Here is a 16,860-nt window from a genome sequence, read left to right as displayed (position 1 = left end):
AATGCTGTTGTTAGTCGAAGGGGTCTTAATGTAAAATGCTGGCCAGTACGTTTAGTGACCTGTTTTCTGATTGTCCTGGGTGATAGTGGTCTGACCTGTGGTATGTTGACCAGGACGTTGGTGTTTGGGACGTTGGCTACCCTGATGAGGCCCTGCTGGATGATCCTCTGGCCCTGCACCTGGACGTTGGGGACCGAGGCTCTGGGGGCCAGCAGCAGGGGAGGAGGGCCCGACCCAGAGTGCTGCTGCTGCTGCTGCCGCAGGGACGCGATCTGCTGGGGAGATACCGCGATGGGCTGACAACGTCACACACACACACAGGAAGATAGGGTACGGCATGGACATAAGGGAGAGGGGAGTCACACACACAGGGAGAGGGACAGAGGCAGGAGAGGGCGTGGAGAGAGAGATTGAGAGAAGATATGCAAAATATAATTGTAAAATGAATTTACTGGAAAAGACTGACAAGCGTGTGTGTTATGCATTTGGTCTATTGGTTGCAGAGAGTTCACATCCAAGGAATTTGTTTAGAAAGCAGCATAAAAATGTGAAAACATACACTGAATATGCAGAGAATGTTAGAATTCATATTTCTTCATTATTAAAGTCAGTTAAGAACAAATACTTATTTACAATGACAGCCTACCGGGGAACAGTGGGTTAACTGTCTTGTTCAGGGGCAGAATGACAGATCTTTACCTTGTCAGCTCGTGGGTTCGATCTAGCAACCTTTCAGTTACTGGCCCAACGCTCTAACCACTAGGCTACCTGCCTTATTAATAACGGACATTGCACAAGTACCAAAGGGGCATACTCAACAGACAACAACAAAAGTATGTTTAAAAAAGGTAAGTACCAGAGTATAAGTTACCTGCGCCCCTCTGACCAGGGGTGGCATGGTGGTCTGGGAGTTCTGCTTGGACGGGACATGCTGCCCACCCCGGACTAATGGAGGAGGGATCACTGTGCCTGAGCTACGGACTGACGACACCTGGACACAAAAACAACAGGGTTTACACGCAACACAACCACATGATGAACCCATACGATGAGGGACGATTCCCAACTCAAAAGCCACACGTGTAACTCAGACCTTTGGCTAAATCATGATTTAATGGCAATGAGATTTGCCCATGAAAGCGTCACATGATCAGTGTTGACATTTGCTGGCAAGTGGCCAGTCCTTGTCATGTCATATTTAAAATTGTTTTGTCAAGTCACATACAGTAAATGCTAAACAGAGCCATTTCACATCAGCTGTAGTGTGTCACCGCTAACTGCGTGTGATTACCTCAGACAGCACAGCATGGCTGAACAGATGACACACTGACAACACGCTAGTACAGAGAGCTTGAATGCGCTTAGTGGCTGAATGGATGCACAGGTATACTATTACAAGGAGCGTGAATGTATGGTACACAACAGCAGCAATGTAAATCTGTATGATTGTATTGTGTAGTGGTGGTGAGCAGTAGCTGCCTGTACCTGTAGCACTCCTTTGCCTGATGTCATGCTGCCTCTGACCAGAGGTGGAGGAGTGGCTACAGAGCCAGAGGTTGGCTGGAAGAGAGAGAGACCATGGCAATCTAGGGGTTTAGCGCAAACAGTGTGTGTGTGTGTGTGTGTGTGTGTGTGTGTGTGTGTGTGTGTGTGTGTGTGTGTGTGTGTGCGCGCGCATTTGTTTAGATACCTTCTGTACAGTGCTCTCCTTCTGTGTCTGGCTCTGTCGTAGTTTCTTCAGCAGCACCAGCTTGGCCTCCTGTAGTCTCAGCTCCTCCATCAACTGTTTGATGATGCACTCCCTCTCATCTGGCCTGCTCTTCTACACAAGGGAAGACAGGGGGTCATACACACAACTACATTAGAATGTATTTGCATCCGTGGTAGATAAAGAAACATTGTGAATAGTACAAAGGAGAGGAGTCGCTGTGTGTGTGTGTGTGTGTGTGTGTGTGTGTGTCGGGTCGTACCATGAGCAGGTCAGTGTCTGTCTTCCTGAAATGGTTCAGGCCGTTCATGACGGGGCTGGACGGCTCGTTGTCTGACAGCACTATGACGTCATTGTTTGGTGACAGGGGCTGCCTCTCTTTCTTTAAGTCACTGGGAGAAGAGAGAGAAACAAACCGTTTACTTTATAAGCTAAACTCTACTAGGCAAAATGTAAACATGGAGAGCAAAACCTTGAGTGACAATCCCTCTCCTCACACAATTTGGAAATTAATTTGAGTGTGATCATACAACACTAATCACCTAGCAAATGAGAACCACTTGGGCGTGTTTGCAAAAAGATACAGTAGCAAGATGGGTCCAGTAGAGGGAGGTACATTCTAACATTTCAGTGGTCTATGGGTGAGCAGCAGTTGTGGGACACCCAAGTTGATCTGAGATCAATAGAGCCGTCATGGTGGAGTGGGAGCTCTGTTCAGAGCCCTGTCTGAATAACAAGCAGACTCCAACTCCTTACAACTGGAATATAAGAGGAGAAAATGAATGCATTCAAAACAGAGCCAAAATACGTGAGCTTCTAGGCCCGAGCTACAAGTTGCAGACTTGGGCCAGCTGTGTGATTAGATCTGGCCTCATAGCTCCCTCTGTGGCATTAGCTAGCTGTTGTTTCCTCCAGCCTGAGGAGGACAAAGAGGAGCAGCGGTATACAGCGTGGAGCCTGTGACGGAGAGGGGGAGTGAAAGGCCAATGGAGGAGATAGCTCGCTGGCCCCTACACAGCAGGCGTCCCGCTTGTACCCAGTGGGGGAGTGAGGCTGGGAGGTGGGTAGGTGACGCTTTGTACGGACAGTAGCTATGCCTGCGGCCCCACCCCTCCCAGCTGCTGACACCAGAGTCGCAGAGCAGAGGCCCGCAGGAGACACTGGAGGGGAGAGAGAGGGGTGGGGGAGGGGAACACGGCTAGGAGACAGCCTATTGTATACACCCTGACTGACTGTGTGTCTTGGGCTACGGTGCAGAGGGTAGGACACAGGCATATCAACATGGACACAGTCATCCTGGTTGGTGCAAAACATCCCAGGGCCCTGCGGTGGTAACAGGGCTGAGGCCTTGTTGTTTAGAGGGCAGGCCGAGAAAGATACAGTAGCTATGGTTTACAATCACACAATCCACAGCTTGTGATACAGAGGGCTTGTAAAGCAATGGACCAAGTAGGGCAAAAAGTAAACCAATGGATAGGACCACACACACACACGACCTAACCAGGAGTAACTCCTAGCCCAGGCAATGGGCAAAGCTAGGGTTATTATATATATGGTGACGAGGTGATCATCTCCACCCTAAAAGCTGATTTGACAAGCATAAACAAAAGCCAAGTACGTGGTTACATAAAATCCAGTGGCCACGGCTTTCTACAAGCTACTTACGTTAGTTCTCTGGAATACTCAGCAGTGTTGACTCACACTTCCTCTGAAAGAGTTAACTCATGAGAGGTAGGTATTCCTACCAGTACAAACCACTATTCATGAAACTGGACATGGACAAATGTCATCAACCGTTTGCTTTAGCCTATAAAAAGGTCTATCCGGCCAAAATACGTGTTTTTATTTCTTTCTAATTATATGACATTGGAAAGCAATGCATATTCTATTACTCGGCACCCAGTTTCTGAAACAGTTGGATCAAAATGCTAGATCTCCTCTGCAAACACTAAAAGTTCCACAACAAAAAACATGGAAACAGTAGCAGCACAGGCTTAGGGTGAAGAAAAGGGCAAAGGTGACATGAGGGTGAACTACTACAATGCATAACTGCAAAGCCCTTCCTTGGCGGCTATCTTCCTTGCGTACTACTGCTCTCACCTCCAGTGTATATTAATGACTCTACCAAGTGAAGAGATCACATCATGACATCAGGCATTTGGTCATGTGACACACATACTCAACAACAGCCCCTCCTTTCCCCAACTGCTCCTTCCAAAGTGGAAACCATGGCAACGACCGGCTGGAACCAGTTTGTGACACATAGCCTTCATTTTGTATGAAGTGAGGCAGAGTTCAGGTGCTGGAGAAAATGGAGCCCGTCAGCCAAAGCCTCAGACTTCTCAAGATGGGTGCAGGCCACCAGGAACAGAGGAAGCACAGACATGCACTTCCTGTGTGAGAAGCCCACTCGCTAGCTAACGCAGACAGCAGTTCAAACACACCTACACAAAGTTGTTGCAACAAACACACACTAACAGCCTAAGCTTCAACTTGTCAAAAAATAACTTTTTCCATAACCAACCAACCTCCCTCAACAACAGCACATGACCATCCATGCATACCCTCATAACTCATTTTAACCCAACCATATCTGAAGATCTAGACAAGGCCTCTCTCACATACTGCCTCAGTAGAGACATACAACTTTCAAAATTAACCAAAACCTTAACAGCTGGATAATCAATTCAGGACATCATCAACATCATCCCATATGTGCCTTTTTGGATTTACAATGTTCCACTTTTAAAACTTGCTTCCCAAGCAAATGTCCCTTTCCAGTCATAAAAAAGCACTACATTCCCTAGTCACAAATGTACCATGTGCAGACTCCAAGACAACCCATCATATTGTAAACATGCACCAAAGGCCAGATGGAAAAAATAACATTTTAGAGCAATGTTCTAAAACTAAATCCAGAGAGTGATGGTAATATTATTATTAACAAAAATAGACAACGTCTGAGGGTACCACAGTCCAGTTCGGCCTTGTTCAAATGTACAGCCAGAAAGAGTGTAGGCTTAGACCATGTGCGTAATCATTGTTCTTCTCACCTCTTGGACGTGCTCATGTCGACAGGCCCGTCCCCAGTCTGCACCTCCACTTTGATGGTAGCCTTGACCTCGTCGGTCTTCAGGATGCTCATGCTGGCCACCTTGGCTGCCTGCTCTGTCTTCACCACATCTCCTCCCCCCACAGCCACTAGAGCTATAGGGCCGTCTGCTGCAGGTGGCTGTTCACTGTTCTCCAGCTTCACCTTCTTAATGTCCAGCTCCCCCCCGGGGCTGCCAGGGGCCACCACGTCCCTCTCCAGGGCCCGCTTCTGGCTGCGCGTCAGACGCACCGCCTCCTCCGACATCGCTCTACCTGGTGATACAGAACGAGAGACAGGGGGGTTAAAGATATGGATAAACAAACACAGAGGTCTGTGTCAGCGGCGGGCAGGCTTAAGTAGCATCGCACCACCCCAAGATGAGATGGAAGTTGAACACTGGCTGATAATGAGTGGTCATGCAATGCAAACACTACTGTCGGGGAAAGATAAACAAACACTGGACCAATTCAACAGTGAGGCACTTCACCAATGAAAACTGGACACATCTAGGCCTAAATGCTCACTGAGGCACCATATCAGTGTGGATGTGTGGTAGCGGGCCGGTCAGTAATTCCTCCAGCTGTGCTGGAGAGGGGGGGGCTCTCTGTCTGACTGACCTGACTGCAGCACAGGCCTGCCTCAGTGCCAGCTCCCCAGATGCTGACCCAAATCCCCCATCATTAAAGTAATAGCAGAGGATGGAGCAGGAGGGAGACACACTCAGCTTGAACATCAGCCTGACCCACAACTATGGCACTACACCATGGATAAAGCATACACTCACACAGACATGAACATCTCACAGACGCACAGGTTATGAACTGAAACAAGAATCAGAGCTCAGTGTGTACTTGACACTGTGTGTGTGTGTTCTGGACTAGAGTTGAAGTACAGGGAGGGGGGTGGAAGACCATTAGGCCTACTCTTATCTCCTTTCAAGCCTGCTGACTCCAGTACTTCTAGTCTGCCGTCTCCCCTTAAGTAAATATAATTGCCTCATCACTCCCCTTATAGAGGTTGTAAACAATCATTGGGGCAGCCACTGTATAGACTACCTGAGTGTACACACTTCTACCATCAGATAAAGAAGGCTGACTCAAGGTCTTTCTCATCCACTGTGACATCACCAGAGCAGAGCTCCATATTACCCTTCCCAAGATTCTATGGGACACACAAAGCCTTTCCACGAGAACCGGTTTAAACCAGTCTGAGGGTTGAGAAGAGGCTGGAGGGAGCAGGTTTTAACCCAGAGAGACCGACTGGCAGCAGGAGACGCCACAGCCTCCTGCTGCCACTGGGAGATTTGGGGGGGCAGAGATGCTGTCGCCTGCATTCCAAAACACAAATGTTTGCCAGAGAACAGGAGGCGGACAGCATCACAGACACCACTGAAAAATGTACAGAGACGACTGAAGGATGCAAAATGGCAATCAATCTATAACACTAAACCAATCACTATCAATAGTGAAGTGATCCATGTCCATAACATGTCAACTTTATTTAGGTTTAATTGCTTAAAACATTGATTGTCAATGACACACACACACACACACTGAATCAATAGATTAATTCGGAGGGGGAAAGGGAGACTTAAGAGATTCAAACGCCTAGATTTCAGTATGATCTGTGTTCAATTAATTCAGGTGGTGACACAATATGCTGAAGAATAAAACATCCACCAGTGCTCTGAATCGTGTTTACCCTTTCACATCTGGAAACCATAACGTTGGCCATGTTCAATTAGTGTCATAAACTGTGCCCTATAAAATGTGCTGGCACATTAGAATCAGGGCTTTACAAACTTTGAACGCATGAAAACGTCTTTGCTATGGCTCACATCAAAACAGCTCAATGGGTGAACCACACCTCGGGTTGGCCTGTCAAACAAGGAACTGATTTTCACACTTGTGTACCTTGGAGTGTGTACAAGGCCAGCCTAAACCCTCAGTCACTCAGGCTACTTTCTGCAAAATGGCTATTGTAATATCATCTTGACACAAGCACAAAAATACATTCACCAGTCAAGGTTAAGAATAAACATGTAGAGTAAATTGCTTTGATGACTGTAAACTAAATCGATGATACTCACAAGGCCCATAAATTCATGCAGTTCACATTGACAACAAACTCACTTGTGACAAAAAAACAACAACACTTGATTGCCAGTTTGTTGGACCTGTAACTGAGTTGAGTGGATCAGTCTGAAATTCTCCAATGTTGGTTGGGACTCAGTTCAATTCCCACTTGACTTAAAGCACACATAAGAAGAAAGAAAAAAACAGATGCTTGGACTTGGAGTTTTAGTGAGTCATTGGTAGCTGAACACACACACACACACACATTTCACCCCAGGAGACCAATACCAGCCACTCCTAGCACTGATGCTTAGACTACCTAAACATGATTCAAATTCAAACACCCCCAAACTCTCAAACATGAGAAGTAGTACAGCTGGGCATTACATCTAATTAATGTTTTAGCAAGATATTCCAAATGCCTGTATCGCAAGAATGTCACTCTGATTGTTCTCATCTCCTTCACTCTTTCTGCACCTTCCCATTCACACACCAAGCTCCTCCCCCTGCAACTCAGAACAACAAAGATGAAAGATCACTTCTTTCTCTCTGACAAGTGGTTTCAACTCGCTAATTGCATTTAAGGTTTGGTCGAATAAAAATCGCTTATATGAACTAGAGGTCGACCGGCTATGATTTTTCAACACCGATACCAATTATTGGAGGACCAAAAAAAGCTGACACCGATTAATCGGCCGATTATATTATTAATAAATAAATAAATAAATAAATATATATATATATATAATAATGACAATTACAGCAATACTGAATGAACACTTATTTTAACTTAATATGATACATCAATAAAACAAATTTAGTCTCAAATAAATAATGAACCATGTTCAATTTGGTTTAAATAATGCAAAAACAAAGTGTTGGGGAAGAAAGTGCAATATGTGCCATGTAAAAAAGCTAACGTGTAAGTTCCTTGCTCAGAACCTGAGAACATATGAAAGCTGGTGGTTCCTTTTAACATGAGTCTTCAATATTCCCAGGTAAGATGTTTTAGGAATTCTAGGACTATTTCTCTCTATACCATTTGTATTTCATACACCTTTGACTATTGGATGTTCTTATAGGCACTATAGTATTGCCAACCTAATCTCGGGAGTTGATAGGATGGAAGTCATAAACAGCGCAATGCTTGAAGCACAGTGAAGAGCTGCTGGCAAATGCAGGAAAGTGCTGTTTGAATGAATGCTTATGAGCCTGCTGCTGCCTATCACCGCCCAGTCAGACTGCTCTATAAAATATAAAATCATAGACTTAATTATAATAATACACAGAAATACGAGCCTTACACGGAACCCAAACCGGCTGCGCGCGTGTGCGCCATTGTGCATACATTTATTTTGTCCCCCTACACCAAACGCGATCACGACACGCAGGTTAAAATATCAAAACGAACTGACAATGAGATTAATTTGGGGACAGCTCAAAAAGCATTAAACATATGGCAATTTAGTTAGCTAGTTAGCTTGCACTTGCTAGCTAATTTGTCCTATTTAGCTAGCTCGCTGTTGCTAACTAATTTGTCCTGGGATATAAACATTGAGTTGTTATTTTACCTGAAATGCACAATGTCCTCTAATCTGACAATTAATCCACACATAAAACGGTCAACCGAATCGTTTCTAGTCATCGCGCCTCCTTCCAGGCTTTTTCATCTTTGAACTTATATGGTGATTGGCATCTACACTTTCATAGTATTACCACGACAACCGGCAAAACAGTTAGTCTTTCAATCACCCATGTGGGTATAACCAATGAGGCGATGGCATGTGGGTACCTGCTTCTATAAACCAATGAGGAGATGGGAGAGGCAGGACTTGCAGCGCGATTTGCGTCAGAAATAGGAATGTGGGTGCAATAATTGAATAACATGGATTTCTACATTTATTTTGCAACACTCACGCACGTGACTTGTCCGGTCTGGTCAGCATGTTAGGTCATTAATATGGTCAAATCCGGAAACTATCATTTCGAAAACAAAACGTTTATTCTTTCAATGAAATACGAAACCGTTCCGTATTTTATTGAACGGGTAGCATCCCTAAGTCTAAATATTGCTGTTACATTGCACAACCTTCAATGTTATGTCATAATTATGTACAATTCTGGCAAATTAATTACGGTCTTTGTTAGGAAGAAATGGTCCTCACACAGTTCGCAATGAGCCAGGCGGCCCAAACTGCTGCATATACCCTGAGACTCTGCTTGCACAGAACGCAAGAGAAGTGACACATTTTCCCTAGTTAAAAGAAATTCATGTTAGGAGGCAATATTAACTAAATATGCAGGTTTAAAAATATATAATTGTGTATTGATTTTAAGAAAGGCATTGATGTTTATGGTTAGGTACATTGGCGCAATGACAGTGCTTTTTTCACGAATGCGCTTGTTAAATCATCACCTGATTGGCAAAGTAGGCTGTGATTCGATGATAAACTAGCAAGCATCGATTATATGCAACGCATGACAAGCTAGATAAACTAGTAATATCATCAACCATGTGTAGTTAACTAGTGATTATGTTAAGATTGATTGTTTTTTATAAGATAAGTTTAATGCTAGCTAACAACTTACCTTGGGTCCTTGCTGCACTCGCGTAACAGGTGGTCAGCCTGCCACGCAGTCTCCTCGTGGAGTGCAATGTAATCAGCCATAATCGGTGTCCAAAAATAGCAATTACCGATTATTATTAAATCGGGCCAAATTATTCAGCCATTCCGATTAAATCGGTCAACCTCGAACATGGACACCGAAACACATTGAGACATCATGTCACTATAATGGAGGACAACTGAACCTTTCTAACTATAGTCTTTATGTCTCAACTCCTCAAACTGCATGAAGAGCAGACCCCTAAAAACAGACTATCAATGAACATTGATTCTGGAAAATGAATGTAGCAGTTTAGCCACAGACCTATACTAGCTGTCTATTCTGTGTTTTATGTACAATGAGCATAAAAAACTATTATATAACGAATTGGCACCTCGTTCTCATTCTGAGAAATAAGATATTGAAATCAAGTTGCCCATCTGAACAAAGTGGACAGGCCAGCATGCTGTTCAAACAGTTGGAGACGGACAGAAGGGTGCGTTCATAACAATTCAACTGTTCTACCATGTTAACCAGCAAATAGATCCAAGTTGGCTAGATTTGAAATATGAAAGATTATCTGGCTACTCACTAGCATGTGGAATTATGCATGACAGATAGATTATGAGACCTAACTGTGTTCATTTTCTACAGCCAATACCTGCTACGAGATGCATGGTTCTGGTAACGTTTCTAACAAGGGTATTTTCATAGACTTGAAAGCCAGACCAGTGATTATTACAAAGAAAAAGCAGATTAAACTACTGTACCATTTAGCCTATGTATAATTTCACAAACCCTGACTTCATTAGATTATTGCTGACTGTTTGAAATGCAGCGTATCTTACCTGTAAATTGTACAACAAAAGCTTATTTAGAGACAATATAATACATTGATATATATTGTGAATCGCCATAAGTTTGAAAAAAATCTAATCAAATAGATTATTCTTAGGCCATATCGCCCAGCCCTAAGAGGAACCAGTTGGCCAGGCTACTGAAACTGGTCAGCTCAGCTTTTTTCGCCCACTCAGCACTTGCATTGCCACAGAGCTTTAGTGATTCATAATATCCCCCACATCTGCTCAATGTTTCACTAAAACTGCCTATTTTCCAGGAAGGCAGGGCATTTTCAACTAAAACAAACGGAGGCCAGATTTAGGAAGCTCAAGCAATGATAACAGAACCAAGAGAGGTGGAGGGCACGAGAGGTGGAGGCAAGAGGGACCCTGCCTATAAAATGGTGGGGTGGAAACACTGTTGCGCTAAGAGGGACTGAGCACTGCGACATAACAAGGACAGATGTGCCCCGTTTCTACCCATCCATGAGCACAAAGGGCATCTATCTGAAGGGGGTGGAGCATGCATGAACCACAGAGCACACAGCTCTTTACTATCATGCCCTGAGCTCACACATTCACAAACACACTTAGTGACACTGGAGGGAACTGGTGGTCGCTGAACGTCCTCCCTGAATGCAGCCAGGGACAGCAGGGCTCAAAATGGCCGCAGGGCCTGAGTGGCACAGCACAGTGTAGTATTACCTCTTGACGTAGGTCTACATGTGAATCATAGGAGCCAGAATGGCCTCTGCAATTCCCTCCCCGCTGATGACATCCAGTAGAGTCATCTCTAAGGGAGCTATTCTTGTTTGTAGCTCAGGCATGCATGACTCATCTCATAGTAAATGGATGGCATCATGAAGATGTAACATTTGAGAGACTTGTGCCGTCCTCAAATGTCACGTCACACATCGCCTAACTACCACCCTGTTGAAGCTCATTTGCTATTCACAAAGCAATGTCTATCTATAGCTAGGTTTCCATACAATTGCCGACAGATTTTCATGCAAATATTCCAAAATCTGCATTAAACAATATGTGCATTTTCCCACCAAATTGACTAAAGGCTGGGCGTGATAACGTAGTGCACATACAAATAACTTGCCGTTTAATTCCCATTTACTGAATAAAAGTTCAAATGCGTTTCCATTGCATTTCCAACTTTGATGGTTGTCACAAAAATGTCTGCGTTTTAATAGCAAAATGTACCCACTCTGGTCTTGGCACATGCTCTCTAGCCAACAGCTCTCAGATACAGTGTGGGTAGGCTACCTACATGATGACATTATTATGGACAAAAGAGCCAGATTACTTTTATTTGTCAAATGTCAGCCAAGCGTCAATCACATTGTGATTGCGATTCCAAGTTTACGTCAAGATGGTTATTATATAAATATTAGCAAATAAAGGCATTTCACTGCAATCTCTAGCATAGTTAATTTTACAGACAAAAATATCCCACCTCGTCTAGCGTATTTTGTTTTGTCGACGTTAGGAACGTTTACCGCCAAATTTGCTGTTTCCATCAGGCCTGTCTTGACATGTAATTTATTCGCATAAAAACAGTTGGATGGAAACCTGGATTATGTGAGAAAAATCAGGAGATGTTGCATTAGACAACCTCTGGGAAAACAGACAGAGCAATAAACAGTACAGCTAAAACGTATGTACTAAAAGGCCAAGTAGGAAAGTGAGAGTTTATCCATTCACTGCCATTCAAAGTAACGTGAGAGGGATTGACTGGGGAATAACATAGCAACAGTACTTCAACCAGTCATCTGCACTGACACGGGCTGAGAGAGTACTTTGGAAGCAGGTGATGGCAGGAAGGTACCAGGAAGGAGTGGAATGAAGAGAGTGCTTAGAGCCCATACAAGGACAGATTGATGACATTTCTTTCTGCCTCTCACTATAGGGTGTCAATCAGGAGACTGTGCTGTGAGAATTGAGCCTTGCTTTCAGTCAATGACCCTCCATTCAAGAAAACAAAAGCATTTCATCATGAAAAGACAGGAAAAAACGAGTTCAGGATTTCTTTCATTACTTGAAAATGGCCAGTACAAAACACTGAAAAACATGTTTAGTTTGAAATAGAGTGTAGATCATTCTTGCTGTGGGCAGAGGGCCAAGTATGGATCTAGAATCAATGATAGTGTCATTAGGCACCATCTGGCAACTCCAGTGAGAGTCAGTAAAATAGTGGAATTTGGAAGACAATTTCATCTCACAAATAACCCCAATCTGTCGATCAACACCTGTAATGTAAAGGAATCAACAGGTCCGACTGAAGTAGGCTATGCATTTCAAACAAGCAAAACACCATGTGTGACATCTCAAAAGTTTGTTTGCCTCACCTAGCCCCTAGACTAGCTAATGTTAGTGAGCTAACGTTAGCCACCTAGCTACAATTTGTAACATACGTTAGGAAAATTAGTAACATACTGTACATAATGCAAATTCGTAACATAATACATTGTCATTCTTAAAACATATATGAAATGGATGGACATCCATAAATTAATACATACCATACTAAAATGGAATGTCTCAGATTTAAGTACAGAATAATACAAAATGCTCTTAGCACATCACACGATATAAAGTGTTATCAGTTTGCAAAGGTGATGGTAACATAGTATGTATCAGAAAACAAATGCTTTAATTGGACTCGATAACTGGCTTTGTAATGTACAGCGTTAATCTACACAATCTAAAGGCAAACAGTCACCTCAGGTTTCTAAATGACGTGTGCTCATACATTGCACTCTATCCATTATAATATATATATATATATAACAGGGTTGTAAAATTGTAAAACAGGGTTGTAAAATTACACCCGCCAAATGCTCGGCCTCCAACCGCAAGGCACTACAGAGGATAGTGCGAATGGCCCAGTACATCTCTGCTACCTCAACTAACCGGTGGCCCTGCACATTGACTGTGTACCGGCACCCCCGTTATTTTACTGTTCTTCTTTAATTAGTTGTTACTTTTATTTCTTTAATTAGTTGTTACTTTTATCTCTTATCTGTATTTTTTTTAACTGCACTGTCGGTTAGGGGTTCGTAAGTTACTATTTCACTGTAAGGTTGTATTGTTGTATTCGGCGCATGTGACTAATACATTTGATTTGAATGTATTTCACCAGCCACTTTGGCGGGTGGTCACACAAACTATTTGTTTTTTAATCCAAAGGCCACATGTAGAAGTTGGTCGAATTGACAAGTCTACTAAAGTGTGACTTTGCCCTCGCGTTTCTTGGCCAGTTATATAGTAATACATGTATTGTTTTAGATAAACAGAAAGCATGCTAATTTACCACTTTTGAATTAGTTTAGGCCCATTCCATTTTAAGCGATTCCTGCTATAAACAATGGATCGATTACACAGTTGGCTAGAACAATATGGAGAACCTGGTATGACTCTCCTGTGAGCACATTCTATTTTCATACGAAATCCTTCAGGGGTATAGGATCAATCAAAATGCTCCATTTCCTCAGGCTGCTAGCTAACCTCTTCTATCTGATATGTAAATTACCTTCCCAAGGGATTGAATTTAGTGAGCTAGAACATTAACAGCACACTGACACTTTTAAAATGGGCTCTATTGGGTCCAGTGAGAGAGGGAGACAACATAATATTGCCCAATAAATGGGCTACACACAAAGCTATTAAATCTCCTTCCTATGCAATTAGTGTCCATCTGCTCCCTGTGATACACATTTTAAAATCGGCATATCGTCCTAGATATGAATAACGCAAAATACATTTGTTTAATTATTCATATAAGCACTACAGATCGTGTTTTAGGTTCAGAATGACATCAACTCCTAATATGAATTTAGAAAGAAAGTAAAACTTCAACCCGCTGCATTTTCTTTGGAATATCTGATTGTGACAAAAAAACACATTGCTTAATCTGGTTCCACCAAGCTGAGTACATGGAGACTAAACAGAGAGGGAGAGAGAGCATAGAAAGAAGAGTGAAAGAGAGGGAGCCAGCTGACTGGATGGCGGGGGAGGGTAGAGTGGCTGGCCATAGATCTACTGTACACTGATAAACACTTTTCCTCTTCAGCGTCCTCACTCTCCGTCTCCCATTGGTTGTGGCAGCATGGAGGCAGGGAGGGTGCCCCTACTGGTTCGGTCCTGAACACCAGGGGTTAAGCCCTGCCATTTTAACGCAACTGACAGATCAGGCCATTAGGGTGTTACCTAACAAAATGGAGGTCTTTAACCCTGCATCTACCAGAGTGAGGCTCCACCTGGATTCCCCTTAGCAACCGGACGGCGACCGACGGCACGCGCAAAGCCCAAGAGGTGCAGCCAGCCCCCTACACGTGAGCACAAAGGAATGTGCACGTACGGAAAAGACTCAATCACAAACACCAAGCACACTGCCCCCCCTCAAACATACACGCACACGCGCACACACACACAATCCCAGTTTCTGAGAGGAAGAGGACTACTTTACATTAGTGTTTGCAGTCACGATGCAGGCCGATCGAGCCGCAGCATGCATTGGGACATTAAGAGCAGATTAGTTCATAGATCATAATTAGTATGAAATACCAGCCGCTGTACCTCTGATTCCATTAACCATGTGATCTTCATGATGATACTGCCAGTGGATAAACTGATCTTCATGATGATACTGCCAGTGGATAAACTGATCAGCTAGACTAGACTCGTTTTAGTTTGAAGTCATGAATTTGAATGGCAGCACTGTTGAAGTTGGGTTTACCCTGCTAGGTCAACTACCTGGACAGTGATTCTGCAAAACTCAAAGTGAAGGGTTGCATTATAGGTCTGTGCTGACTCAGAGAACACAATGACTAACTAAACTTAAAAGAACTTCCCCGTCACAGGGGTGGGCAATTCCAGTCCTCGAGGGCCTGATTGGTGTTACAGTTTTTCCCCAGCCCTGACTCCAATATTCACCTAATAATGATCTTCAGTTTAGAATGCAATTTGATTTAATCAGTTGTGTTTGCTAGGGATGGAGAAAAAGTGTGACACCAAATCAGGCCCTCGAGGACTGGAGTTGACCACCCCTGCAGGCTAGCACATAGCCTACTTGAGGCAATATGCTGGTAACAATACTTGAACGTTATTCTTCGGCACAGGCTACCTGTAGCCTAAAAATAATTTCTACCCTGTTATATGGAAAAATATCCTTCTTAAAAGGGATATTTTATCCCAATCATATAACGCATCGCCACACTATTTACTTTGTACTGAAAGTGATACATCTTGAAACTTACTGCTGACATGGGATCATATCAACAGTGGACTAATGAACAAAATAATCAAATATGTTTGCGTAAAATATCCCTTTAAATCTCTACTGTTATAAGGTGTTTGTGAATCCTGATGCAAATTCCCTTGAAGTCATACTATGGGATTTTGCCACGAACTTCCTTCCTACTGGATGCAGAGACTTAAATGGTATCCATGAGTTCATCTGACTCGGGAAGTAGATAAAGGGCCTCATGCCAAAATCCCGAAGTATTCCTTTAAATCATACAGTACACATAATCTAGCAACATCAGGGATTCCTTTTCCTCTGGGAATATGGAGCAATTTCTGTGCCAACAAAAATTGTATTTGAATTCCATTATTTTCAATTTGTATTAGGATATTGAATCATTGAATTCATAAATGTAACTTGTATTACATGATTTTAAACTGTATTGAATGAAGTGCATTCTGTTAAATTGTATTGAATATTCAATTTTGCATATATACACACATACATAGCATTCATTGTCTGTGTATCAAGTTAAACTTGAAATTATAGTTTATTATAAGTTTCATAATCAACTTCCCTGATGCAGTTTTGAAATTCAGTTCTCTAAATTCAGATCCAAAACCAGAGACAACATCCTGGTACTTTGCCAGCCAGGAAAAGTAGAAGAGAACAGATAGATTCAAACGCTCTCTGTGATAAAACCAAAGCTAGTAGTATGAACAGTGTGATTTCTGGCAATTTTTTGAAGACAATGTGGCATGTTTATTTCTTCCTATATATTTGGCTCAAGCATTAATAATGGCGCAGGAGAGGATGGCTGCCGTTTTTACGGTCTCCTAACCAACTGTGCTATTTTGTTTGTAATTCATTTTATACATAATGTTGCTGCTACCGTCTGGACATCAGAACAGCGATTACTCATCACGAACTGAACGAAGATTTTTTTATTTAAAATGAGTCTGACGTGAGAGAAATACTGCCCGAAAAAGGGGGGTGTAGGGCGGGGTGCCTTGCAAGAATTCGCTGACGAGTAGGTAAACCCTCTGTATTATTGGCCAACGTGCAATGGAGCTGATACGGTACAAATCTGTCATTCTGGCCATGAGCAAGGCAGTTAACCCACTGTTCCCCGGGTGCTGATGACGTGGATGCCAATTACGGCAGCCCCCCGCAACATGATTCAGAGTGGTTGAGTGAAATGCGGAAGACTCTTAAGTTGAATGCATTCAGCTGTACAACTGACTAGGTATCCCCCTTTCCCAATCATTGGAAAACAAACTGGA

At 43.1% G+C, this 16,860-nt stretch overlaps 1 protein-coding gene across 7 annotated transcripts in view; it reads right to left on the bottom strand.

Annotated features, from left to right (window-relative positions):
- The window catches only part of LOC118389225 (transcriptional repressor p66-alpha), a 32,364-nt gene that overhangs the window by 4,814 nt on the left and 10,690 nt on the right, over positions 1–16,860 (bottom strand). Inside the window, exons 1-7 of one of the 7 annotated variants that reach the window (XM_035779082.2) lie at positions 6,935–6,953; positions 4,762–5,074; positions 1,971–2,100; positions 1,691–1,822; positions 1,486–1,560; positions 857–991; positions 96–296 (exon numbers count right to left, since the gene is read on the bottom strand). In XM_035779082.2, coding sequence (XP_035634975.1) covers positions 96–296; positions 857–991; positions 1,486–1,560; positions 1,691–1,822; positions 1,971–2,100; positions 4,762–5,066 — 978 coding nt within the window. In that variant the 5' untranslated portion in view covers positions 5,067–5,074; positions 6,935–6,953. Of the gene's footprint in view, positions 1–95; positions 297–856; positions 992–1,485; positions 1,561–1,690; positions 1,823–1,970; positions 2,101–4,761; positions 5,075–6,934; positions 6,954–16,860 lie in introns of those variants that run through there. The other 6 variants (XM_035779072.2, XM_035779097.2, XM_035779103.2 and 3 more) reach the window with 6 other exon arrangements.

Source organism: Oncorhynchus keta, chromosome 1 (genome assembly GCF_023373465.1).
Source record: "Oncorhynchus keta strain PuntledgeMale-10-30-2019 chromosome 1, Oket_V2, whole genome shotgun sequence".
In the NCBI taxonomy this organism is placed as follows: domain Eukaryota; kingdom Metazoa; phylum Chordata; class Actinopteri; order Salmoniformes; family Salmonidae; genus Oncorhynchus; species Oncorhynchus keta.
The sequence above is the reverse complement of the archived record's forward strand: the minus strand, read 5'-3'. Positions and strand labels throughout refer to the sequence as shown.